At 51.3% G+C, this 25,413-nt stretch overlaps 1 protein-coding gene and 1 long non-coding RNA gene across 4 annotated transcripts in view; one reads left to right on the top strand and one right to left on the bottom strand.

Moving 5' to 3' along the window:
- The window catches only part of Lrrk1 (leucine-rich repeat kinase 1), a 134,647-nt gene extending 112,446 nt beyond the window's left edge, over nucleotides 1-22,201 (top strand). Inside the window, exons 24-35 of one of the 3 annotated variants that reach the window (XM_087557003.1) lie at nucleotides 1,385-1,634; nucleotides 3,884-4,050; nucleotides 7,726-7,923; nucleotides 9,468-9,745; nucleotides 10,813-11,007; nucleotides 11,843-11,994; nucleotides 14,045-14,162; nucleotides 15,104-15,220; nucleotides 17,540-18,387; nucleotides 18,809-18,910; nucleotides 20,852-21,025; nucleotides 21,271-22,200. In XM_087557003.1, coding sequence (XP_087413129.1) covers nucleotides 1,385-1,634; nucleotides 3,884-4,050; nucleotides 7,726-7,923; nucleotides 9,468-9,745; nucleotides 10,813-11,007; nucleotides 11,843-11,994; nucleotides 14,045-14,162; nucleotides 15,104-15,220; nucleotides 17,540-18,387; nucleotides 18,809-18,910; nucleotides 20,852-21,025; nucleotides 21,271-21,319 — 2,648 coding nt within the window. In that variant the 3' untranslated portion in view covers nucleotides 21,320-22,200. 3 annotated transcript variants of the gene reach the window in all.
- Nucleotides 22,202-22,792: 591 nt separating this feature from the next.
- On the bottom strand, nucleotides 22,793-23,840 carry LOC102549616 (uncharacterized). Its single transcript, XR_015646951.1, has 2 exons — nucleotides 23,230-23,840; nucleotides 22,793-22,882 (listed from the first exon to the last, which is right to left on the bottom strand). It is a non-coding gene; the product is annotated as an uncharacterized LOC102549616 (long non-coding RNA).
- Nucleotides 23,841-25,413: the final 1,573 nt, after the last annotated feature.

The raw sequence follows: 25,413 nt of genomic DNA, 5'->3' as shown, positions 1-25,413 counted from the left end.
GTTCCTCCTTCCCTGTGAGTCCCTGGTGGAGAGCAAGCCAGGTAGAGAGGAAGCCATCCACACAGCCCTACTCAGACCCTTTGAATCCATTTCCCTATGGACAGTTTACCCAAAGAAAACACTTTTTGAAGCGAACTCCCGGGGGGGGGGGCCTCTTGCTTTGCTACTGGGGTGGACCAGAGTAGCAGCAGGGGGTGGGGAGGCTGAGGGGCAGCCACAGGAAGGCAGTTGTGGGGAGGAGCCTACTGAGTGAGAACTGAACTCCTTCAGCCTCTGGAAACCAGAGTAGGCTTGTCCGTCACAGCCTTAGTCCCAGGAGGAGAGTGGGCCCTGGATACAAACCGCAGACACGGAGGCTGCCTCAAAGAGTGACCAACCTGTAAAGTGGCTTAGGAAGGGGGTTCTCAGAGAAAACAACTAGTGTGTGAGTCAGGGTGACTAGAGGCCTCCTGGCCAGTCAATGGGGTCCCGAGCCCTGTATCAACTCTCCAGCCGTTTTGTAGCCCCTAGCAGCCTATGCCCTGCCTCAGTGGGTGCTAGGGATGTGGCACGTAGACCAAGTAGCCAGTAATCTGAGAGGCAGATTGGCAACATGGCCAGGCATTTGAGACAAGATGTCCTAGAGCCAACAACCAAGAGTCTCTCTCCCTGTGGCTGTCAGATGCACCCGGGACATCTAGGAATCCACACTGCCCTGTACATAGCCAGTCACTGCCCTGCCCCGGGGTACTTTTGTGGGTACTTCTTAGTACCTCCTAATGAGAGGGACACAGAGAAGAGGTGTATCCTACTAGGAGAACGCACATCAAATGTCCAGCTTTACCATAGTCTTTTGTATTCATTATCCCTAACTTCCCTAGAATATGCCGGCAAGCCTTCTGTTTCTAACTTGTACTAACTGTGGTTAGCGTAAGACTATAACTCAGATTCAACCCAGCCATTCAGGTAAAGTCCCCTCCACTCCACTCTTGTCTAGCCTTCTTCTCTCAGCCTTCCAAGAACTACCGGCAACTTTTACTCAGGGTCTAGACCATGGGTGACCCTTCCGTGGTGAGTCCTTTGGCCTCAACAATTTTCCTGTCCAAAACATCACCAGAAGGCAAGGACAGTTGATATCCGCTGTACCCCCAGTATTTGGGAAGCTGAGACCAGAGAATCTTAAGTTTGGGACCAGCCTCGGCTATGTAATCAAACCCTGCCTTAAAATCAAAACCAAAGCAATCAGGCACCCCAGAGTAGTCCTGGATTTCTGGCTCTCTTGGGCTCAGGTAGGAGCAGACAGAACCTCTGATATGAAAGCCAGCCAGGCTTAGAGTTCTAGGGTACTGATCAGAGCACCCACAGCCAGTTCACAGGAGCTGTCTCCTCCTCTGTTCCTGTTTAGCCCTGACAGCCACAGAAAGTGACGGGACCCCACTTATGGAGCAGTATGTGCCCTGCCCCGTCTGTGAAGCATCCTGGGCCCAGCATGCAGATCCAAACGAGAGGTCGGAGAGCGTGCAGTACTTCGATATGGAAGATTGTGTGCTCACAGCCATTGAAGGGAACTTCATCTCCTGCCCCAGACACCCAGACCTCCCAGTGCCACTTCAGGAGCTTGTACCAGAGCTGTTTATGACTGACTTCCCAGCCAGGTATGCTCCACGGTTCTTCCCAGAACAGGGCGGCCTGCTGCACACCTCTCCTACCGTCTCACTGCTTAGCACCATAACTATGCAGTGGCAGTAACTTCCTGCCGAGTCTCAGGTGACTTAGATCCCCATCCTAAGCTTCCTGGAAGAAACTGGACCAATGGCTTTCCACTGGAGTGCTCGGCAGGCTCTGCCGCAACTTGGCTCATAGAGCCACAGCCTGCTCCTCTGTGGATTAGCATTCCTTTCTGCTGGGTTGGGCCTCCTTAGATTCCCACACTGTTGCCCACTGGAGGACAGAAGGACATTGGAGGACGCAGCTGTTCACTGGTCTCGCTGGATGGGGAACACTCCCGTGCCTGAGCCTTGTCTTTCTTTTGGAGCAAGGGTTGATGCCCGGCTGCAGGCACACTCTTCCAGCTCATGCTACCCCTACCCTCCCAAGAAGGTAGCTGGGGGACAAAAATAGTGCAAAAAAAAACAGAGAGACCTTGGCTGGTCCCGTCCAAAGGGAAACAGCCACAAAATGTAAGTCCTCCATCTTCTTTAATGCACAGGAGCCACGCCTGTGATGCGGACTCCTTGCGGACAGTCCTTCAACCTTTTTGGACTTCAGTTGTTGCCATTCATTTCTGGAGTTGTGGGGAACTGTCCTTGCCAGTGGCGAGCTATATCTGGTTTCTTTAACTTTCTTTCCTTTAAGGAGATCTGTTTCTCTCCCTTTTTCACTGTCCCAGACGGCTCTAGGGCACAGTGTGCTGCTCCACATCCCACTTCCAGGGACTTGTTGAAATTTAAAATGGGCCTGGGAAATACCTCAGTGACAGTGTGAAGCCCTGTGCTCAAAACCCGATGGTAAGAGAGGATAATTAATTAGCAAAGGACAAGTCTCATTCAAGTTTGTTCAGTGTCTCCTGCAGGCTCAGGATGGAGACAGCAAGGACCACTCTGCTGGGAAGTGGCTTTTCTTCACTCCTGGGTTCTCTCCATGGGCATGCGACTGTGTGTGAGCACAAGTCACATGTTGGGGAAGTTGCTAGGTTAGGTGCCCTTAAGGTTTCGGACATTTCATTTATCTGCCAAACCTTGTGGATTTATGCCTCAGCACAGAGGCACCAACTGGCTGCAGGGTTCCTGCTGTGGCTTCAAGGAGCCATACTGGACGGCCCTTACTGCTTTGGATCTAGTCTTGGGCACAGTAGGATTGTGAGATGAGGTTGTCTGTTAGGAAGTAGAAAACCTCAACAGCCCAAGTGGGAGTCTGTCCAGAGAGGGGGCCCAGGCTATCTGCTGGGGCCCAGTCAGCCCTGACAGGGGAGTCTGACAGGCTGAGATCTGCCCTGTGGCTCCTGCAGAAGTCTGCATTTTTTAAAGCTTGCATAAGCCGTAGAAGGACCCATAGCATTCCTCTGGTGCCCACAGACCATCTTAGACAGTCCCCCCACACCTGTTCTTCCTAAACAAGGGATTTACCATGGCACTTGAAGAGCATTCCCTGACCATGCTCAACCACATGCCCGAGGCTGCCGAGGATGCAGGGGACATGACTGAGCTGTGCTAAATCGCAAAATCACAGAGATCAATGCACCTACGGGGACAGGAGGGCTCACTAGCGCCCTTGGCCTGGAAGGCAGGCTGGCACACGTCCTGATGGGGACCTGAGGAGACCTCCGTGGAGTGGGCTGCCTCTCTCCTGCCCGAGAAGCCCTTCCTCCCTTTGCTTCCTGTTTTGTCTTTCATGCCACTACTTCTAAAGAAAAAGGAGAATCTCAGGAAGTAAGAGGCCAAGGGATCCATGCAGACCCAGAGTCAGTGAGGGGTTGAAGAAGGATGCCCCCCAAAGCCCCAAGCTCTGCATGCTAGCCCCTGAGCATTACTGTGAAAGCCTGCATCTCTGTACCCTGAAACCCCATTTTGTCCCATTCATCTGAGCTTCCTGAAAAGCCCTAGCTTGGCCCTATGTTCCTCAGCTGCTTACCCCAGAGCCATCAGGCTCAAGGGTCTTCCCAGAAGGCTGCTGGGGTTGTGAGAAAGCAGCCATATTTCTAGAAGCCCAACAGAAATCTGTTTCACAAGGCTCCAGACCAGCAAGGAGGCTAAAACTCCCTATGAAACCCCAGTCCCCAGGCATGGGGACACTAGCTCTGTGTGACGGAGGATGATTACTCTCCCAGGAGAAACTAGCAACTGAGTCTAGGACACCTGAGGACACCTAAGGTTGGAGGCTAACCCCTTCTCTGTGTGTGCTGTAGGCTTTTCCTGGAGAACAGCAAGCTGGAGCACACAGAGGGTGAGAACAGCATCCTGGGCCAAGGTGGCAGTGGCACAGTCATCTACCAGGCCCAGTACCAGGGCCAGCCTGTGGCTGTGAAGAGATTCCACATCAAGAAGTTCAAGAATTCTGCTAATGCCCCGGCAGGTAACCAGGTCATTCTCCAGATACACAAACCCAAAGGTGTCTGAAGTCCAGGCTACCTTAGAGAGGACGGAAGTCACACGTGCATGTGGGGTGGGAGGTGAGGAGGACTGGGGCTGGTATAGCTGGTGCAGCTCTGCTTTGTGTCTGACCTGGAGTACAAGCTAGAGAGCCAAGCCAAGTGAGGCCACAATATGGCTGCCTGTCTAGACAGAAGCGTGTGTTAGCGGAGACCACTCTGCTACTCTACGAGCTTCATGCCTGCCAAAGGCCTGGTACATATGGGTGGGTAGTCTGAGGTGGAACCACCTGGAACCTGGTGGTTTTCCACCCTTCCACTTTGTTCCCAGACACAAGGACTCTGAGAGTTCTTATATATGAGTAAATGTTAGGCCAATAGCTTTGGCACTGTTCCCTGACTAGCTCATATCTCAATAATAGAGTTAATTTTAGTCTACATTCTTCCAGAGGTCAGTTACCTCTCCTTCAGCATTCTGGGATGACTCTCCAACATCTGACTATGTCCCAGAATTCCTCTCCCTCTTCCTCTCCCTCTCCTTCTCTCCCTCTCCCTCTCCTTCTCTCCCTCTCCCTCTCCTTCTCTCCCTCTCCCTCTCCTTCTCTCCCTCTCCCTCTCCTTCTCTCCCTCTCCCTCTCCTTCTCTCCCTCTCCCTCTCCCTCTCCTTCTCTCCCTCTCCCTCTCCTTCTCTCCCTCTCCCTCTCCCTCTACTTCTCTCCCTCTCCCTCTCCTTCTCTCCCTCTCCCTCTACTTCTCTCCCTCTCCTTCTCCGTCTTTTTCTCTAAGCCAGAACTCTTATCTCCTATTTCCTGCCTTAGCTCATTGGCCACAGACTTTTTTACTGACAGGTGATGCTTCATTGAGTACAGGAGATTCTCTCCACAGTCTGACGTCAGGTAGACTCCTCATCTGCAGGTCTCCATGTCCTGTGCAAGCAGAAAGCTGTAGGATGAAAGATAAGACAATGGGGCAAACTTTGTAAATAGATATTTGGGATGTTCCCTCCCCACTACTCCCCCACCCTACACCACACAAAGAAAAGCCAAGAGGCGGGACCCTCAGACCTGCATATCAAATGCAGTCTAAGAACTCTTTCCAGTGGGAGGGGTCATCAGTACTCCTGTCAATCCATTTCTGTTGCTGCCACAGAAGACCCCATGCTGGGGAATTGCTAAACAAAGGAAGTTGTTTAGCTCAGGGCTGTGGTGTGTGAGAGAGAGCCCAGAGCTTAGTGCTGGAGGATCTTGGTACTATATCATCCCAGAAGGCTGAGTGAGAGAGAACACCGGGCCAAGAAGGGGACTGTATTTCTGTTTCTAACAAGCCCACCCCTGTGATAACTGACAAAGTCTTAACATGGCTACATTAAGTTTTCTACACATGAACACTGGGAGTGGAGAGGAGACGAGTTCTAACCATAGCGCCATGTTGCGCTCAGCCCAGGCCTCCCTGCTCTAGCCCCTTGTTCAGGATAGGTCACGCTGAGATCACAAAGCCACTGTGTATTCTTTGGTATAAAAATTAGAATCATAGAAACCAGAAAGAAAGAATTCAATTTGCAATTCTTTGAAGAGAATATGGGATTCTGCACTGATCTAACAGTCTTGGTTGACAACCCTCAGGCTGATAAAAGCCCTCCCAGAAATCCTGGACTTTGCAAAGACTATCAGAAGTCAGTGATGCTTCATACACAGCTGTGCCCATTAGAAAATACCTTACACCGTGGTAATAAAAAGCACCTGGAATTGTGATTAACTAGGGTACCTTGAGTCCCAACTGGTAATTTAACTAATGAAGTATCCAATGCACATGCACTGAGCCAAAGCCAAGAGCTGACAAGGGAATGAGCCAACCCCATGAATAAGTCTACAGAGGTTACCACCCTATAATAAAAAATAAATTCTTAACGGGTTAATGAGTCAGTGTGAGAATGGACCTTTCCTTTAGGAGCCGAATGGCGGTGCACTCAAGCCCTTGCACAACCAGTGAGCTGATCAATAAGGCAACAGACCCCACCTTTAAAATCTGTGGGGGAAGGAATAGAAACGGGAAACAAAACAGTCAGGACTCGGTTATACCCTGCCTAGTGGCTTCAGAGACAGATGATCCTGTGTGGACCGGTCACAGCCAGGGGTGCAGCAAGCATCCAGAGTCTCCTGCAGGCCATCGTGCAGGAGATGCATGGATGCTCAAGGGTGCTGGAAGAAGTTACAGCATGGTGGAAGTCTCTCCTCCCTGCTGTAGACCTTTCTCCTCTAAAGAGAATGTCATAGGCCCACAGCCCTGGACAGATGCCCCAGGGGCTGATGCTAATGGTAGTTTTCACTCCCACTAGTCCAGGCTACTTGATAAGGAATAAGGTAACCTGCAGTGCCCCTGAGGGTGGAGGGGAAGGGGACTAATTACATTTCAGATAGTGCCTGAGCCAGGCTTTGAACACAGTAAGGGTATACAAAGGGAATGAGGTCGCTGGTACCTCTAAGTGAGTGGCAGCAGTGACTGAGGGCTGTAAGGGCATTCTCTAAGCCTTGAGGTTGGAGCCCTGTGGCTGTTCTCCCTGGAGGAAGCCTGAGGGAACCCAGGGAGTGCCCAGCAACTGTCACATATGACAAGGCCACATTAGCTCTTGAGAAAGGAAGAGGCTCGTGAAGGCCAGTTCAAATGTAGCCTGAGGACCTCCCTTTGGGGTCCTTGAACATAGCGCAGAAAAGGATTTCAGGGTGAGTCAAAGTGAAGCAAAGTAATCAAAGTTGTCTCTTTATAGAGACAGAGACAGTGCACACTGTGGATGTAAGTGGAAGCCAGCAGAGGGAAAAAGAGAGATCTTTAAGGATAATAGCACCCACCTAAGATGTGGGTGTGGCCACTCAGGAGAGTCAGCCCTTAAGTGCCTTAGAGTATGTGTGTGCAAGCATGTGTGTATGTGTGTGTGTGTGTGTGTGTGTGTGTGTGTGTATGCATTTGTATCTGAAATCTATAACCAGGCTCAAAGCTTAAGCAAAGTTTAATAATTAAACACAAAAATATGATGTAACTTACCTATCCTCCCATCTTAAAGACTCTTCTACTTGACAAGAAAATTGCCGTTTTACTGGGTTGAGGGCTGGTGTGGTGAGAGGATACTGAGGTAGGAAAACTCTAAGGTCTCCGGTCCGTCTGTCCCAGGCGAGCATAGTTCTTTTCTTGATGTGAGCACTCCTTTTGCAAGTACAGCTTAGGGAAGGGACTGGCACCCCTGAGGGCACTCTGGGTAGGTCTGTCAGCTGTGATGACTGTTTTGTTTTTGGGGGGTTTTTGTTTTGTTTTGTTTTGATTCCCAGTCAGAGGGGAGGTAATCAGATGCTAAGTAAGGAGTTTCTTCCCTTCTGCTGCCCCCTTAATTTTCCCTGACTTTCTATCCTGTCTTAGTCTCAGCCCCAAAATACCAGTCTTTAAGGCCAAATCCTGAGCACCAATACTACAATCCTCCCTGCAGTGCGTACTTTCAAATATAAGTCCGTCTTACCCAATCCTGTAATGCAAAGCTAAGTACGGCAGGCCCCCTGTGTCGTTGACCCTTAGAGGACAACCTACCTGACTAGGCCTGGGTCCAGTGGGGAGGCCATGGCCTGCACCTGCTATTCTTCCTAGGTAGCTGACGGCCTTGCTTTGTCCTGCAGACACCATGCTGAGGCACCTGAGAGCCATGGATGCCATGAAGAACTTCTCGGATTTCCGTCAGGAGGCCAGCATGCTGCATGCCTTGCAGCACCCCTGCATTGTGTCACTCATCGGCATCAGCATCCACCCCCTCTGCTTCGCCCTGGAGCTCGCCCCGCTGGGCAGCCTCAACACTGTGCTGTCTGAGAATGCCAAAGGTACCGCACTCCGAGAACATGCTACAGGGGCCATGCCCTTCCCTGGGCAGAAGGACAGGGCCTTCCTCTTACCTCCCACCGCCACCTTGCTTGCAAAAACAAAGTTATGGGTGGTTTCTTTTGCTGAGGTAGCTCAAGAGTTCATACTTTGGGGTTAGACAGAAGCAGACCTCAAGTCTTATAAGAAGAAAACAGCCCCAACTGGGAAGACACAGAGCCTCCAATGAGACAGCACCACTGGCCCAAGAGACAGCAGCTGGTACCTTAAGCCCCAACTGCATCCCTAAGTCCCCCTCTAACCACGTCTACACTGAGCCCCAGTTAAGATGACACTTAGGACCTCTTCTGCCTATCCTATTCCTCAAAGAAACTTAAAGGGAATTCTGAAGAAACAGGTAACTATCCCCAAACCGATGCCAGAAGTAGGGAGCTGGCTGCCCTCTCTAAGAAAGAACTGCTACTAAGCCAGTCCACTTCTCAGGCTAGTGAAAGTGGAGAAGATTTATGCACTGTCTGTGTCTTTTTACACAGGACCACAGGACCAGGTTGGCCTCAGATGAGTACCAGGGGGCTCAGATCTGTTTATAAAAACACGTGTAGCCCTGCACATGGCCTACCACAAGAATGAACATTTCTATCCTAAATGCATGCTACTTCACTTAAAGCTGCTCTCTGCCCCCTCCGGCATGAAGAAGAGCAAGAATGTATCTGGGGCACTTAGAGTATTAGGGGATGTGTTAGTCACTATGTCACAGTGGCAGTTTTCCATCACTGAGTCAAACAGCTTAGGAGAAGGAGAGGTTTGTTCTGGATCATGGCTTTACAGACCCCAGTCCATGGTCAGTTGCCCTTGTCCTTTGGACCTGTCATTTCTGGCACTTTATGATGGAGTCACATGGCAGAAAAGAGACACATGTCATGTCAACTAGGAGATTAAGAGAAAGAGAAAGGTTAGAGCCCTAATGTCTCCTCCAAAAGCCTGTCCCCAACGACTTCACTTTCTTCCATGAGGCCTGTCTTAGTTAGGGCTTCTGTTGCTAAAACACCATAACCAAAGCAGTACGAAGCCTCCCGCTTGTGATACGTCATCTTATGGAAGCCAAGGCAGGAAGCTAGAGACAGGAACTGATGCAGAGACGGTGGAGGAACACTCCTTGTGGGCTTGCCCAGCCTGCTCTCCTATACAACCCAGGACTACCTGCCTGGGGTGAAACAGCCTAGAGTGGGCTGGGCCCTCCCCCGTCAATCATTAATCTAGAAAATGTACCACAGGCTTGCCCACAGGGTAGTGGGGAGGGGGTTCATTTTCTCAGGTTAGGTTCTGTCCTCCAAATTGTCTAGTTTGTGTCAAGTTGACATAAAACAGGTCCCCACTTCTTAAAGGTCCCATCGCCTCCCAACGGTGCCGTACAAGCCAACCAAGCAACCCCATCTAAGCTGAAGTAAAGGAAGCAGGGGAAGAATGAAGGACAGCGTCTAGAATGTTAATCTGATTCCATCTTAAAGTTGATAGATTTGAACATAAGTACTGCTTTCTTCCCAAGATTCTTCCTTTATGCCCCTGGGACACATGCTCACCCAAAAAATAGCCTACCAGATTGCCTCGGGCCTGGCCTACCTGCACAAGAAGAACATCATCTTCTGTGACCTCAAGTCAGACAACATCCTGGTGTGGTCACTGAGCGTCAAGGAGCTCATCAACATCAAACTGTCAGACTACGGCATCTCGAGGCAGTCCTTTCACGAGGGGGCCCTGGGTGTGGAGGGCACCCCAGGCTACCAGGCTCCAGAGATCAGGCCTCGCATTGTGTATGACGAGAAGGTATCTGCCTGTCCCCACTGTCACCCCCAAGCCAGCCATGCAGAGCAGGAGCGCAGGACCAGTGAGAAGTCAGACACACAGTCCTGGGGCTCTGGGCTCACCTTCTCCAGAGTGTTTTCCTCTCTCAGTGAGGGGGATTCGAGCTCTGACCAGAAGGTACCAGGGTCCATGTCTGCCTGTTTGTTAACAGATTGACCTCTGCCCTTAGCTTTAGAGGTATATTTTAGTTTGTGTATGTGTGTGTGTGTGTGTGTGTATCTGTGTGTGTGTGTGTGCATGCATGTGCATGTGTGTGTGCATGTGTGTGTGCGCATGCGTATTGCTTGCTTGGAGACCCGGGCAACATGTTCACTGAACACAGAGGCTATGATAGAAACAATCACATTAAAAATTGCTGCCTCCAGGCCCGAGAGATGACTCAGAAGTTGAGAACACTGAGTGCTCTTCCAGGGGTCCTGAGTTCAAATCCCAGCAACCACATGGTGGCTCTTAACCATCTGTAACAAGATCTGGCACCCTCTTCTGGCATGCAAGCATATATACAGACAGAACACTGTACATAATAAATCTTAAAAAACAAAAACAAAACCCTGCCCACTCCATCTCAGACATTCTCTTATGAAAGATGTTCCCTGACTTACATGAGGTCTGCACAACTCTCTACTTGCTGGATTTTTTAATGACAATTAGAATGAGAAAACACGTGAGACACCCCCTTTTTAATGAATTTCTTATATAGCCCTCTGGGGTCTTGGCTTCGGAGCCCTTAGTTGGCACCTGGTAGTTAACAATTTCTGTGTGTATGGCTGTCGTGTGGATGGACAAATGGATGGATGGGAGAATACATAAGTAACACAGAGAGAAGAAAGGATAAATGGACAGATAAATGCATGGGAAGATGGCGGTCAGAGGACTGTGGGTGTGTGGACATCGGGTAGGTAGATTGGACTGGGGAGAGCCCGTGTTTCCTGGTTGTGCCTTCCCATTCCTTCCTCCTCCTCGGGGCCAGCTTTCTGAGGTTGCTGAACCCAGGCAGGAGACCTAACTTGGCTTGCCCTCCTGCCCAGGTAGACATGTTCTCCTATGGCATGGTGCTGTATGAGCTGCTCTCAGGACAGCGTCCTGCGCTGGGCCACCACCAACTTCAGATTGTCAAGAAGTTGTCCAAGGGCATCCGCCCAGTGCTGGGGCAGCCAGAGGAAGTACAATTCCATCGACTGCAGGCGCTCATGATGGAGTGCTGGGACACGAAGCCGGAGAAGGTACACAGAGCAGAGCGGAACGTGGGCCTGCCTTCCCCTGGTAGGGGCTGTGGGACTCCAAGGTGTGTGTGTGTGTGTGTGTGTGTGTGTGTGTGTGTGTGTGTGCGTGTGTGCGTGCATGCCTGCCTGTCGTCTGTCTGTAGGAAAGTTACCTTTCTTTTTCTCTACAATATGTATATGCAGGACTAGAAGTATTTCAAATTTTGGAGTTTTTCAGATTTTTAGAATATTTCCATGTTAGTTGAATATACCCAGTCCAAAAATCCAAACTCTAATATGCTCTGAGATCTGAACGTTTTGAGTTTCGCTCAATTCGCATATTAAATGCATTGTAGTAGTGCAGTCCCCATGTAAAGTCAGAGGGACGGACCATATCTCTTTGGAAAGTTTGCTCACGAGAAGCTGGGCCTATATTACATTTTCAAAGAGAGTTCCTTGTTTGTTAGAAGAGGCCTCTAATTTCAAGTTTAGCACTTGTCCATCAAATCAGATAATTAATTAATACATTATGAATAGAATCTGAGACAGATCCCTTTCAAGAGTTTATGTCCCTGGACTTAAGGTAGAACACAACGGGCCTTTGACTCCAGAGCACCTGAGCTTATTACTGTGGCCATGATGACCCAGAGGCTGTGACGGGCTTTTATTTATTTATTTATTTATTTATTTATTTATTTATTTATTTATGGAGTGGGGGAGGGTGTTCTGAAGCCTTTTCAGTCTTGTGTTAGGCTAATCCCCAAGTGGGAGGAGTCACACACTGCCCTGGCTTGTGCCAGGTGGCCCTGTATGGGGACCCACACAGCTGTGCTCACTATAGACTTTTCTCCCACAGCGTCCCCTGGCCCTGTCTGTGGTGAGCCAGATGAAAGACCCAACCTTCGCCACCTTCATGTACATGCTGCCCTGTGGGAAGCAGTCGTCCTTCTTCTCATCCCAGAGCCAGGAGTACACTGTGGTGTTCTGGGATGGGAAGGAGGAGTCAAGGTAATCTTTTCAGTCTGTACTTCACTACGTATGCCTCTGGTGTCACTGGGAACTGCTGTAGAGTGTAGGGAAGACCCCCTGGGAGGGGGAAAGAATTCCTGAGACCCAGAGGCAGGGCCTGGGAAGGAGAGAGGCCAGAGATGGAGTCTCCATGGAATAGAGGTCTTGGGTGATGGCCTGTGGGGTTGTCCAGCGCATGCTACCCCTCCTTCCCCTGACAGGAGAGCTTTGCACGTTAGTGTAGTCTAGGTGGTCCCAGTGGAGAGCATTTACAGGCCTTACAGTCCGGGAAGACTGAGATGTCGTGAGACTTGAATAGAGTGGGGTCAGCAGAACGGACTCTGAAGTTTGCATGGATCTTATGATCTTAGGTTGTCAGTGGGGAGACATGGACAGAGGGGAAATAAATTCATATTTCCAATTCTTTCCATTGGAGAGGACCAAACAAATGTCACAGGCACTGCAGGGTCTAGATATGGTTTCTAAGTACCAAGAAGCAGGGTTCATCCAATGGCTGGTTCCAGGACTGGGCCTGGACTCCAGAGCCAACCTCTTCCACCCTCCCGAGGATGCTTGCTTTTCCCTTCGTCTCAGACATAGGCACGATGCTGGAGAGAGTTGGACCTGGGGGAAAATGATCTTTCCCAGTAGGAAGAGAGGGTCCGTAAAATCTCCCACCAGAACAGAGGAGGGAGAGTGGGGGCTTCTACCTGGGCACATAGAGCAAGGAACCTGGAGAGAGAAGATCAGATTCCCAGACTGACCCATGGAAGAAGAAAGGAAACGAAGCAGGAAACCAGGGCAACACGACGCCACTGTGGCTAGACTCTGGTCTTTCCGCCATGTTTTTTATTTTTCTTAAGCAACTGTATTTTCAGTATCAAATTTTTTCATTACATGGAAGAAAAGACTAAAACGAGTAGACAGAACTTTGGAGAAAGTTTTGCTTGCAAGTTTTGTATCCATTTTTTTTTCATCTGCAGTTTGCTGTCAGTCAGGGGTGGTGAACACCTTTCAAAATATGACTGCAGAAAAGAGCTTACAGCATGGCTCCTGTCTGAGGCTCCACTTTCTCTCTGACTGGAAGAAAGGGCTGTGTGCTCTCAGGAGTGTGATTAGCCAACTAACCCCTCCCCTACTCTGCTCCACTCATTGGGGATGTGTGGAGGGGCAGTGGAGCTGGACACATCCAGGCCTGTGAGCCAAGAACCTGCTCTCCTCACTAACTGAGCTGTTCTCAGAGCGACCAGGGTGGAGGCACATCATGAGCTCCACCCAGTCAAGTGTGGACTTCGTACTTCTTATCTTTAGCCTGGGACTGTCTACTCCAATGCAGAGGCTGCCTCTCTTCCTGTGGTGGGCGGGCTCTGGTCAGTGGGAGGGCAGTGAGCAGTCCAATGGAGGTGCTCTAACTCTTCGTGGGATGGTTGCCTGAACCCTTGGAGGTCACAAAAGGAAAGGAGGCTGCCTTCCGGTTGGAATGTCCTTTCTCTTCCATGTCCAAGCCTTGCACGGCAGGCAAACCCAGATGTACCCAATGTCATGAATGAAGTCCAGGAGTGCTGCAGGGTAGCAGACCTTTGTATGTGGTTACTTTTGTGTCACTGTCAACAAAATAACTGAGCTGACAGAAACAACTCAATGGTGGATGACTGATCTGGACTCTCTGTGTCCAGACCCTGCCATCTTGGCCCCCCCACACTTGGGAGGAACATCATGGTTCTCCTTTACTTCTGGGAAGACAAGCTGCAGAGAGAGGAAACGAGAAAGACAAACAGAGAAGGTGGGGAGGGAGACTGGGCTCCTGCTATAACCACTGATATAACCACCAGTGTTCCATCTGCTCCAGCTAGCCCCACCCCCCCAACGTTCCCAGAGCCTCCCAAAATAGTGCCTACATCTGGGAACCACGTCTTTAAAACATGAACCCGTGACACGAAGGGTCCTTCCTACTTGTATGACTACACCTGTTCCAAGGCCATCCCACTGGCCTGGGGAAGGAGGTGCCCCTGGCTCTCTGCAACTGACCCCATGTTGTTGCCAACCACAGGAATTACACGGTGGTCAACACCGAGAAGGGCCTTCTGGAAGTACAGAGGATGACCTGTCCTGGGATGAAGCTGAGCTGTCAGCTCAAGGTCCAGAGCTCAGTGTGGCTAGCCACCGAGGTAACTGCCAGCCTGCAGGGCCCGTGTCAGGGTGAGCATTAGAGGGGTACAGTTCCCAGGGGTACCAGCTTTGTAAAACTGCAAGATGTCAAGGTCAACTGGACAGAGCTCATCCCTAAAACAATGTCATCGGTCCTGAGAGGTAGGTCACCAGGGGAATTGCTGCTGGCTCCTGCTTGCCACCAGCTGGAAGCTAGGATTCAGGGTAGTTAGAATAGGTAGGGAGTCTCAGCAGGAGAAACTGGGTGAGTTGATAGCATGCCACACCGTGTTTCCTCATGATACTGTGTGGGACACGGAGCATAGCTCATCCCTGAGGATCTTCTGTCTCCATACGCGGAAGTCATTGGAAGACCTAAGTAGCTGTCTTATGAGAAATCCAAATGTTGCCCCAAATCAGATGCTCCAGGGTTATGAGTAGGGAAGGAACATCATAATCCTTCTTCGTGACTGTTTATAAGTATTTGGACCTCCCCAAAACCCATAGATACCCATGGAACTAAAGTGTCAGGAACTGAGTCTGATTTAGGAGAACACACAGACCTCTGAGAATGCCTATCCCAATGTAATTCTTTGTAGCAACAACAAATTGACTAAATATGTTTAAAGATGATGGACAGAAGAGGAGACCCCATATACGTCCTAGAGGGGGTGCAGGGCTCTGCCCGTGGCATGTTCTCACTGTATTGTGGCCCCACTTTGCTAGTGGCTGGTTCGTGCATGGCAAAAGCAAGCTTCTGTCTCCAACTCCTTAGGATCCTCTATGAGTTAACTTTCTTCCAGACTGTATTTTCCAAACAAAAAGCAGAAATGGATTAGCAAGCAAAACCCTGCCTTTTTAAGGTACCAAAGGGGATCCCCAGGCTGAGAGCATCCTAACAGGACACCGTGCCAGTCACTTCCTTATCTGGTTCTCAGAGTGACTTTGTCTGCTCTTGCAGGACCAGAAAATCTATATCTACAGCCTTAAGGGTATGTGCCCATTAAGCATGCCCCAGCAGGCCCTGGACACGCCGGCTGTTGTCACCTGTTTCTTGGCAGTACCTGTTATTAAAAAGGTAAGGTATGGAGAGAGGCATGTTCAGGTCTGTCACCAAGTACGGGAGGGTCTCCTTGCTGGGGACAGTGGATAGAGCTGGGGACTTTCTGGGTCACCTTGCCCAGGTCACAGCCAGCTTTAGAGACAAAGGTGGCCACCATTAACATGGAGTGCCTACCATCCATGAGCACTGGCTTAGAGGAGGCTCATACTGGTGCAGATGATGAAGTAAGCCATTGTAAATGGCACCTTCTCCTGATAAAGGTATCGGGAGCCTCTCCCCTGCCCTGGCCACTGTGTTTTCTGATTAATGGACACAGCTGATTCCCTTTTGTCTGTCTCTGCCTCCTCTCAAAGACTTGCTTCCCAGACCCCAGTCCTTTGCCCAGCTTTGCCCAGCACTGCCCTGCAGACCCACTCCTCACCCCATCCACCCTGTGCTCTCCCCAGCCCCAGCTCCATATCTTAGCACGGAATCTCTTCTCGCTAGGGCTGACAAAGCCATCACTTGACTGGCCCTGGTCCTTCTCCTCCAAACAGTAGACACAGGAGCCTCCCCTTCCCTTCTGGTGAAAGGTCAGGCTGCAGAGCGATGACCTCTCCTCTGAGGGGTTGGCTGGCACTGCTCGCTCTCCTAAGTTCTGCTTCCTTCCCTGGATCTAGTAAGGCCACAGGGGCCTGTGGGTGCAATGGGTGCCTTCCACCCATACACACACGGTACTTCCTAGCACATCTTTTTAAAATGTGCTGAGTGCCCTTATGTGATCTCTGTTTGTCCATCTAAAAGGAGGACAGCAATGGCAATGAAATAGGTCTCTGAGCCTACGGAGCCCAGAGTTCTAGGCTGGGCACTTGGAAGCTAGTGGTTGCTATGACTTCTTTGCATTGCCAAACCTGTGATCTAGTTTCATTTCCTTAGAAAAGGAAAGAGAATAGAAAGAGAAATGAACCTTACAGTCATTTATGATTAGAGCCCCATGGGCAGCCTAGGCAGCTGGGATCTCCCTACACCAGAGAGTGAGAGAACCTGACACAAGGCATTATTGAAGGGCCCGATGGCCAGAGCCCCAGCCGGAGTGCACCTCCTTCCCGAGCAGGGAAAATAAAGCTGACTCTGTGTGAGCCTCCTGAGCAGGGTGCCTGCCCTGTGGAGGCCACACAGGGCAGACCATGCGTGCATTCCTGCACAAGCACGCTCACATCCCTCTGAACGAACGTGGTGTTCCCCACGCCAGCCAGCAGAGCCAAGATCCAGAAAGACTTATGGCCTGTTTGCTCTGGCTGCTTTATTGACCTAAATCCTGAAGATGGAGTTTGAGAAACTTTCCTAGGGCTCCTTAACTGTGGATGTTGTGTGAGAGGCCACTCACTCCGCTACCCTCAACAGCTGCCCCCCTCTACGCAGGCACCCCGACTCCTAGCAAAGTGGCATCCTGCCATTCCCCATGGCTGGAACAAGGCTGAGATCCTGTCCTGAACTCTGACTTTGTTCTGTGGTCCTTTCCATGACCCAGTACCCTCTGTGTCCATTCTGCTCTGCTTTGCTTTGGGAGATACCCTGGGAAGTCTGCCTTTGGCTCTGTACCTACAACTTTGGCTTTGGCCTAGTAATGTCTGGCGGGTGGCTACAGAGGAAATGGTGCTTCGTGGTAAGTCAAACTCCTCAGTCGTGTTAGCCCAGGCACTTCAGAGTGTGGATGTGGGCACACAGGGCGAAGGCACCCCTGCAGGTAAGTTAAGTTAGAGGTTCTTTCTTCCAGAGACATATATTGTCCACTTGATGGACACAGTGGAATCCAGGGCCACAGAGGTGTATAAGACTTAACCCTTCCTGTGCCAGTGCAGTGCCCAGGTGACAGTGGTGGGCACAGAGACCTGGCCCCTGCCTTTCTGGAGATCTCCATCATGTGGGCAGTGACCAGAACTCATGCCTACAACAGCTATCATGTTAATAAACTGTCTGCCATAGGGAGAGCATTCTGCCCTGCCTTTCATGAGGCCTTCAGGGCATCCAGGAAGGGCAAGGCAGCTCCCTGCTGCTCTTACAGCACGAGACCAGCGCTGGGTGGTGGCATCCTTGCTTGATGCCCTCGGTACTCCGAGCACAGTTGCCCCTGGTTCATCTCTTGCCTTACAGCATGGGCATGGCTCTGCTGGGGCAAGACTACATCATCTCTGGACGTAGTCCTGAGGCCCCTGAGCAGGCTCAGATTTCAAAGACGTTGCTTCTGTGAGGTACATGAGCTCATGTGACCACTTGAGACGCATACAGAGATGAGTCTAGAGCCTGTGGTTTCTCTCTTAGAATGTGTGGCATGTCTGTTCCCCCTCCCTCCAGAACTCCTTTCTGGTGCTGGCTGGCCTGGCTGATGGACTCGTGGCTGTGTTTTCTATGGCACGGGGCACCCCAAAAGAAAGCTGCTCCTACCTGTGCTCGCACACAGCCAACAGGTCCAAGTTCTGCATCCCAGACGAAGACTCACGGCAGAACCCCTACCCAGTGAGGGCAATGGAAGTGGTCAACAGCGGGTCTGAGGTCTGGTACAGCAATGGGCCAGGCCTCCTCATCATCGACTGTGCCATCCTGGACATCAGCAGGCGGCTGGAGCCCTATGCAGCCCCATCTGTGGTCACATCACTTGTGTGCAGCTCAGACTGCAGAGGAGAGGAGACAGTCTGGTGCCTGGACGACAAGGGCAATTCCTTAGTGATGTACCATTCAGCCACCTACCAGCTGTGTGCCCGGTACTTCTGCGGGGACCCCAGTCCTCTCAGGGACACGTTTTCTGTACAGCCCTCAGTCCCAGAAAGCCCAATCCGTCACATAACCACCTCAAAGGAGCCTGAGGAAGAGTGCATCGCCGACGTGAGCATCATGTACAGCGAGGAGCTGGGCATGCAGATCCTCACCCACCAGGACTCGCTCACTGACTACTGCTCCGTATCCTCGTACTCATCCACACCCCACCCAGACCCCAAGTCCCCCACCAGCCTGCCCAGCTCCCTCACCAGCTATTCCAGTGTGCCTTTCTCCGCCAATTATGAAGACCCAGACAGGCTGCAGGAGCCCAGCGTCACCCCTGACAGAACTGAGCATGATCTGAGCCCCATGGATGGGGAGACGTTCAGCCAACACCTGCAGGCTGTGAAGGTGCTTGCTGTCCAAGACCTCATTTGGGTCCCTAGGTAAGTTTTGCTGCGGTATGGGAGTGTCATTTCTGAGCTGCCCAATGCTCTTGCTGTGGGGCTAGGGAGCATGGAAGCCACGGCTTCTTTAAAGATTCCCAGATCCGTTCTAGGCGGTCCTGCCAAGCAGGCTTTGCCATGCAGTTTTAGAATCGGGAGTGATCTCTGCAGTAAATCTAAGAATGCCCACACAGAATGTCCATATCTCGTCTGCCCACCAGAAAGCTCAGGGGGCCACAAAACAGCAGCCGCACTCAGGTTTCCTGTGGGGGAAGGACCTCTTCTGCATCACACGGTGCATCCACCGACACTCCCTTCCCGAAAACTTCAGGCTCTGTACCTACTGGCGCGCTTGCCCTGTGCCCTGGAGGGTACAGGTTCCTGAGCCGTCCCTTCCCCTGTCTTGGCTTTGGTCCCTTAGACATGGTGGAGATATCATTGTCATCGGCCTGGAGAAGGATTCGGGTGCCCAGCGGGGCAGGGTCATCGCTGTTTTAAAAGCCAGAGAGCTCAATCCGCATGGGTAAGACCGAGAACCATTCTGTAAGGCTACGGGGGAGGAGGATGGGGAACCTCGGGGCTCACTAACATGTCCACTAGACCGCACAACAGCCCTGCTGCTTCTGGGTTCCCGGAGATAAGACTCTGGATCCACCGGTGTGGTCACGGAGCAGAGCAGAGGCAAGGTGGGGGTCCTGTAGGCAGCTCCTGGGGTTCAGCATGGCAGTTGAATACAGCACCAACCACCGGCCAAGGATATCTACTTCAGGGTGTCTGTGTACCTGTGGATCAAATACACTGCCGAAGGTGTGTCTCCAGGGCCAGATTCAGCTGTGCTTGAGACGAGATCCTCTCAAATTCGTTCACTGTCCTTCCCACCGAACAGGAGAGGTCTCCTCCTCCCCCTACCGGGGGACCTACCAGCCCATGAAGCACCGGATAGAGCCAGGTGACATGGTCCCACTCCGCAACTCCCGTCCCTGAGCCTGAGAGTGTGACTGGATGCTAATCTGCAGACTGTGAGACATGCCAGTCGCTGCTGTGACGATGCCAGTTCAGGGCACAGTCTTCATGGCCGGTGCTAAGCCAGAGTTCCTGGTAGTGTTCACCCCTCACCCTGAAGCTCCCCCGTGAAAGGCCCTGAAGCCAAACATGTGTGCAGTGTTACACATCACAGTAGACCCGCCAGCAGCATACACTGTCACTCACCCTTGGGCAAAGGTCATCCAAAGCAGGACAGTCAGTGACAAGCAGCCAGTCGCTCATGCCACGTCCAGTCACTTGCCTGCTAGCACTGAGCTTTCTCAGTGAGTCCTGGGACAATGGATCTTCTCTGTGACCAATTCTGGAATAAGATCAGGCTTTGCCCCTGAACCCTGGCTAACCTGGTAAAAGGAAGCTTTGTGCCGAAGTAGTCCCCAGCCTCCACGTTGGGCTTCTGGAAATAAATAGGTCCTCAGAACCAGGTTGGTTGACCTTGGCACACCTACTCAGACTGTACCAGTATCCTTTTCTAGTCATCCCCCCAGAGACAGGTTTTATCAAGGGTCAGGCACATTTGCTAGGAGGAGAAAGACCCAAGTTGGCCAGCTGAAAAAGCAAGGAAGGACCAGAGACTCTCGATAGCTTGGTGAAAGAGAGCCTTCATGGGCAGTGGGGCTCAGTCACTGGGTATAGGAGGGGGAGGTCCAACAGACTCAGAGATGGGCCGCCAGCCCCGCAGAGACGCTACCAGGACAAAGAAGATGCAGGGAACCATCTGTTGTGGCCTGAGCAGAAACATGCTGTGCACACACAGACTGTGTAAAACAGTTGACCGCCTCAAAACGGTGTAAACAGTGATGGCTTTGAGACAGCAGACTTTGTCTTATGTGTTCCTCTGAATTTCCTGAGTCAGTGGGGAATAGAATGAGAGGAGCCTGCACCAAGGACACTCATGGGGCCACTCTAGTGTTTTCACTGTGGGGTGCAGATATGTGTCACAGTGAGCCTGTGGAGGTCACAGGACAGTGGGAGTTGATTCCCTCCTGCTTTGACATGTGTTCCAGGAATTAGGTCATCAAGCTTGCCTCATAGGGAGGCAAGCCCCTTCACCCATCGCTCTGACCTTTGCCTTTGTTCTGTAATACTCAGTTGGTGGGTTCATTCTGGACACCAGAATTCCAGAGAGGCGCCTGGACGGTGCCTGCCCTGCTTGCGTCAGTCGGTGGTCTTCTATTCTATAGCCAATGCTTATAAAAGTAAATGGATGCCCTTGGCCTTTTAGATACATTATAAGGCCCCATCCCATAGGCGACACTACCAGGGAGAATCTGGACCTTCGAGTGCATTCCAGAGCCAGGCTGAGCTGTTTACCGCACCCTCTTAGTAACTCCACCCCCTTCGAGCGGAGCATGAAGAGCGAGGCCCCACCCTGACCTAGTGAGGGCTCCTGTGGGTGATCTCAGACCCCGTCTCTCTGCAGGGTCCTGGTGGATGCGGCAGTGGTGGCAAAGGACACCGTAGTGTGCGGCTTTGCAAACGAAAACACAGAGTGGTGCCTGGCTGTCTGGAGGGGCTGGGGCGCCAGGGAGTTTGACATCTTCTACCAGTCCTATGAGGAGCTGGGCCGGCTGGAGGCGTGTCCTCGCAAGAGAAGGTAATGCCTACGGAAGGGCCTCCGCGCGGAGCCAGCAGGTCCGAGCCACTGCCTGACCCCTCAGCTACAGCCCTCCTAGGGCACAGAAGACAAACGGGTTCTTTGCTAAGCCTTCTGCTAAGAAGGGCTGAGAAGCTAGGAGCTGCTGGTAGTTTGGGAGTTCTCAGGTTCTGTGGGGAAAGTTATCAGCCCATGGGAAGCCACAGGGTCTGGTTGAGAGAGGCCTCCTCTCGCCTCTTCCCTAGGCTTCCAGGAGCCGGGGAGAGTGACCCATTCCAAACCTTTCCAGCATAATGAATGGGCCTGTCCGTTCTTCTACCGCCAGGCCTCCAATGGAATTACACTACAGAGTCTTGGTTGAGGAGCAGTTCGGGGTAAGGTGGGAGGAGGGCTGCAACCCCTGGCCCTCCTTCCCCCGAGACCCTAGGCTTTCAGCCTGTTTCACAAGGCTCTCAGTCCCTGGAGTATGGGGCCCAGCTTGGTCAAGCTGAGATCGAATCTCCCGCTTGGCAAAGGCTGCAAATGGGAAACCCCAGAAGGACCCTGCGAGGGCGGCATTGCCCAATAGTGGGGATGAATGGGTTCCTTCAAGAGTCACAGCCGGAAAGCCCGGTGCAAGGGCCCCGACTCCCCCCTTTACATTCTTCTCCCCCGACAAAAGGAAGGAGAAACCCAATCACTGGGCCTGGAGAAAGGGCCTGTGTTTATGACTTGGTAAAATAAACTTGGACACAGCTGGAGCACAAGCCCTGTTTGTTTGCACATCATAATCTTGTTTATCACTTTAACAAATTAAGTAATATCTCCACGGTTAGGCCTGGTTGTGAAATCCCATCGTATGGGACTTATACTGGATTATGTATTTGCCAAACATTCACTGCCCACGTGGACAGCGGATGAAGAAAAGCCAAGCTGTTAACAGGGTGTACAGGCACAACAGGGAACGGTTTATAAATCCCGTGCACACGTGTGCACACACACACATCTTTGACAGGCATCACCCTTAGAGGATGCCTAACCTAGAACACACGTTTGAATGCGAGATTGTACTTGGCTCCATGTCACTGAACCTTTTCTAGAATTAAATTATAAAAAGCAAATTTAGGTGTTTGCAACTGGGGAAGTGCAAGCTGGTGAGACTCGTGTTATCTGAAAATAAACAGACTTCAATGGAACCATGGCCTTTGTCTCTTGAGTGAAACGCATAGACTCTAGCCTTCCCAGGTCCCCTTGCTGGCCCAGGGTAGACAGGGGCCACCCCTCTCAGCCCACTGCTGGGTGTTCCCAAATGCTCTGTAGCGATTCCCATAGGCAAATGCTTCCCTGTCGGCCCCAGCCCTGGAGAAAGCTAGCTCCTCACTTCCTTTTGTGAGTCAGGCTTTGAATCCTTGGGGACCAGACCTTGAGCTCTGTGGCTGCTGAACCCCTTACCACCATTTCCCACCATGATCCCTAAGGCAAGCCTTGGAAGTCACCAGATCTTCTTCTCCCCTGGCGTCCCTAAGCTGCCTTGCTTGGATGTCCAGACAGGAGCCTGGCCCTGTCTGCCCTGTGCTGTGTCGCTGGATCGCAGGCTGATGGACAGCCTCTCCTACTTTGCTGACTCAGCATACCTTTCGTGCCACATTTTCTCCTGTCCACAGACAGAGCCCTAACCCGAGCCTCACAGTCAGGGAAGGAGGACTTTCACAGAACCACCAGGGACCTGGAAGGAAACACCTGATGAACTTGACTACAGAAGAATTGGAAACCTAAAAGAAACCTGGGCAGTGGTGGCATTATAACTTTAATTCCAGCTTGCACGAGTCCAGGTCCAAAGAGTAAGTTCCAGGATACCCAGGGTTACATAGAGAAATCCTGTCTCGGAAACAAACAAAAAATAAAAACAACAACAATAAGAACACCTAGAAGGAAACTGTACCACAAAGGTAAACAAACAACTGACGGGGCGGGGGAGACCCACAGAACTGAGGAGATGGTTTATCACATAAAGGAGCTTGCAGGCAAGACCGAAGACCTGAGTTCAATCCCCAGGACCTATGTGGTAGAAAGAGAGAGCCAACTCCAACAAGCTGTTGACACACACATGCACACACACATACACACACACACACACACACACACATACACACACACAGTAAATTAATGAGTATAATTTTTAAAGTGCATTTATAACACAAATGAAAGATGAACAGTTCCCTTACCTTGTTTGCAAAATTCGTATTCATCCATAAGAAAAATCACGATTGGAAAACAGATAAATGGTATATAAAGAAACACAGACCCGGGGTTGGGGATTTAGCTCAGTGGTAGAGCGCTTGCCTAGCAAGCACAAGGCCCTGGGTTCGGTCCCCAGCTCCGAAAAAAAGAAAAGAAAAAAAAAAAGGAAGAAGAAGAAACACAGACCCTCCACACGATAAAATGGCATCCATCTCCCTTGAGTTACAAAGACTAAGGGGTCAGCCATGGTTCTTGAACTCTTGCTGAGCCATTAGGCAGTGTCACAACGGCAGTCACCCAAGCAAGACACTCTGCTGCTGGGTCCTCTCTGCTCAAGAGGGCAAGGGTGACAGTGGACATCCAAACAAAATACGGAGCTAGAGAGGAAAAGTCAGGAGACCAGCAGCTTGGTGACTGGAGGTTACGGAAAACCCAGATGGGGCAGGGCTGCTGAGTGTTTATGTGAGGTCTCAGACCCTCACCCAGCAGAGCTTACACAAGCCAAGGCCCTGTGAAGGTGCTGTCATAACTGGGTGGCTAGAACACCATCAAGAAGGGAGAGCTCAGCCTGTTCCCCTACACACACCCCACACCCCACCCACACTCCACCCACACCCCACCTACACACACCCCACACCCCACACACACCACACACCCCACACACACTCCACCCACACACCACACACACTCCACCCACACTCCACCCACACCATTACAGGTGTCCAGTGTAGCCACTGGGAATGAGAAGCAAAGCCACTCCCAGTGAATAGAGATCAGGCCAAAGAAATAGAAACGGGTGGGGTGTCAGTTGCAGTAGCTATACCCCCGTGTACACAATAGCTTATTTTGCTAATCCACCATTTCCCAGAGGTCTTGTCTGGTAGTGGATCCTGTGCTCTATTCAGACAGTTTGGCTGTGCTCGAGTAGGACTTTTCAGAAGTCAAGAGTTACGGCAGGCACAGTGGTGCATGCCTTTAGTCTCAGCATTCAGGAGGCAGAGAGGAGAGGATGTCTGTGAGTTCGATGCCTGCCTGGTCTACATAGCAAGTTCCAGGATAGAACTACAAAGAGAGACGTTGCCTCAAAAAAAAACAAAACAAAAACCAGGGTTCCTTCTCTCCTGCGCAGTTATGTAGGGCAGCCAGTCCTGAGACAGGGCCCTGCCTGTACCCTCTGACCGCAGCCAGAAAATTGAACCTAGACCCCACCTACCAAGCAGATGCTAGCGAGATCCATTTCCACAATGCTGCCCAAGTAGGTCAGAATGTCATGAGCATGCTTTGGGGTGAGAGACTACAAAATGGCACAAGGCAAAAAGCAGTGATTGTTAGAGCCTCCCAGGGCTCCCAGACACACCACTGCACTCTTGGTGCACAAAGGACTCTCACGTTTATGCCTGAACTCTGTGTTTTTCAGCCTGGAGGAGCCACCAACAGCTTGCCCCAAGAACAGCCAAACCATGTGCTGCTCTCTCCGTCTCCCCCTTCCATTCCCCTCTCCCTCCCTCCCCCTCCTCCTCCCCTTCTCCCTCTCCCTTTCCCCCTCTGCCTTCTCCCACCCCACCCCAGGGGGTCAAGAAAGGTTGTTGCAACTCTAGAAAGGCTCAGACAGCCTAGGAAGAGTTTTGAACAAGAGGAGGTATGGAGACTCAGAGGTCTTTGTGAGCACAGAGAAGCATTGAAATCCGGGAAGGAGAAGCACTTCAGGCTGTCTCTTGAAAGGAAGATGATTTCGGCTCCCACCTGGGGGCTGGGAAAGGATGGAGTTTACAGTCCTGTGATCTCTGCTGTCTGTAGGGCCAGGCTTCACTGGAGTCCTTCAGAATATTATGTTTGTCCAACCCAGACTTTCCCCCTAAACCTTAGCACTGTTTCTAAGTCCACAAAACCCATCCTAATGATAGATATCACCTGCACTTACAACAGCTTGAGTGACCTCTATGTTATCTTAGGGCCAGGTCAACCCTGACTCCCACGGGCCTCAGTGTACCTCAGTCACTCTCCATAGCTCCTTATCTTCAGCACTGCTTCTGAGACGACAGAACCCATCTGTATGGAAGAAGCCATATGTACTTTGTGAGCAGCATCGATGTAAACATGTCTTAAGCTGTGTTTTATGCACCGGACTGAATTTAGTGTCATCAAGAGACTAGTTTCCAAAAGGAGGT

This window comes from Rattus norvegicus, chromosome 1 (assembly GCF_021556685.1).
Source record: "Rattus norvegicus strain SHRSP/BbbUtx chromosome 1, alternate assembly SHRSP_T2T, whole genome shotgun sequence".
NCBI classification, from domain to species: Eukaryota; Metazoa; Chordata; class Mammalia; order Rodentia; family Muridae; genus Rattus; species Rattus norvegicus.
The sequence above is the reverse complement of the archived record's forward strand: the minus strand, read 5'-3'. Positions and strand labels throughout refer to the sequence as shown.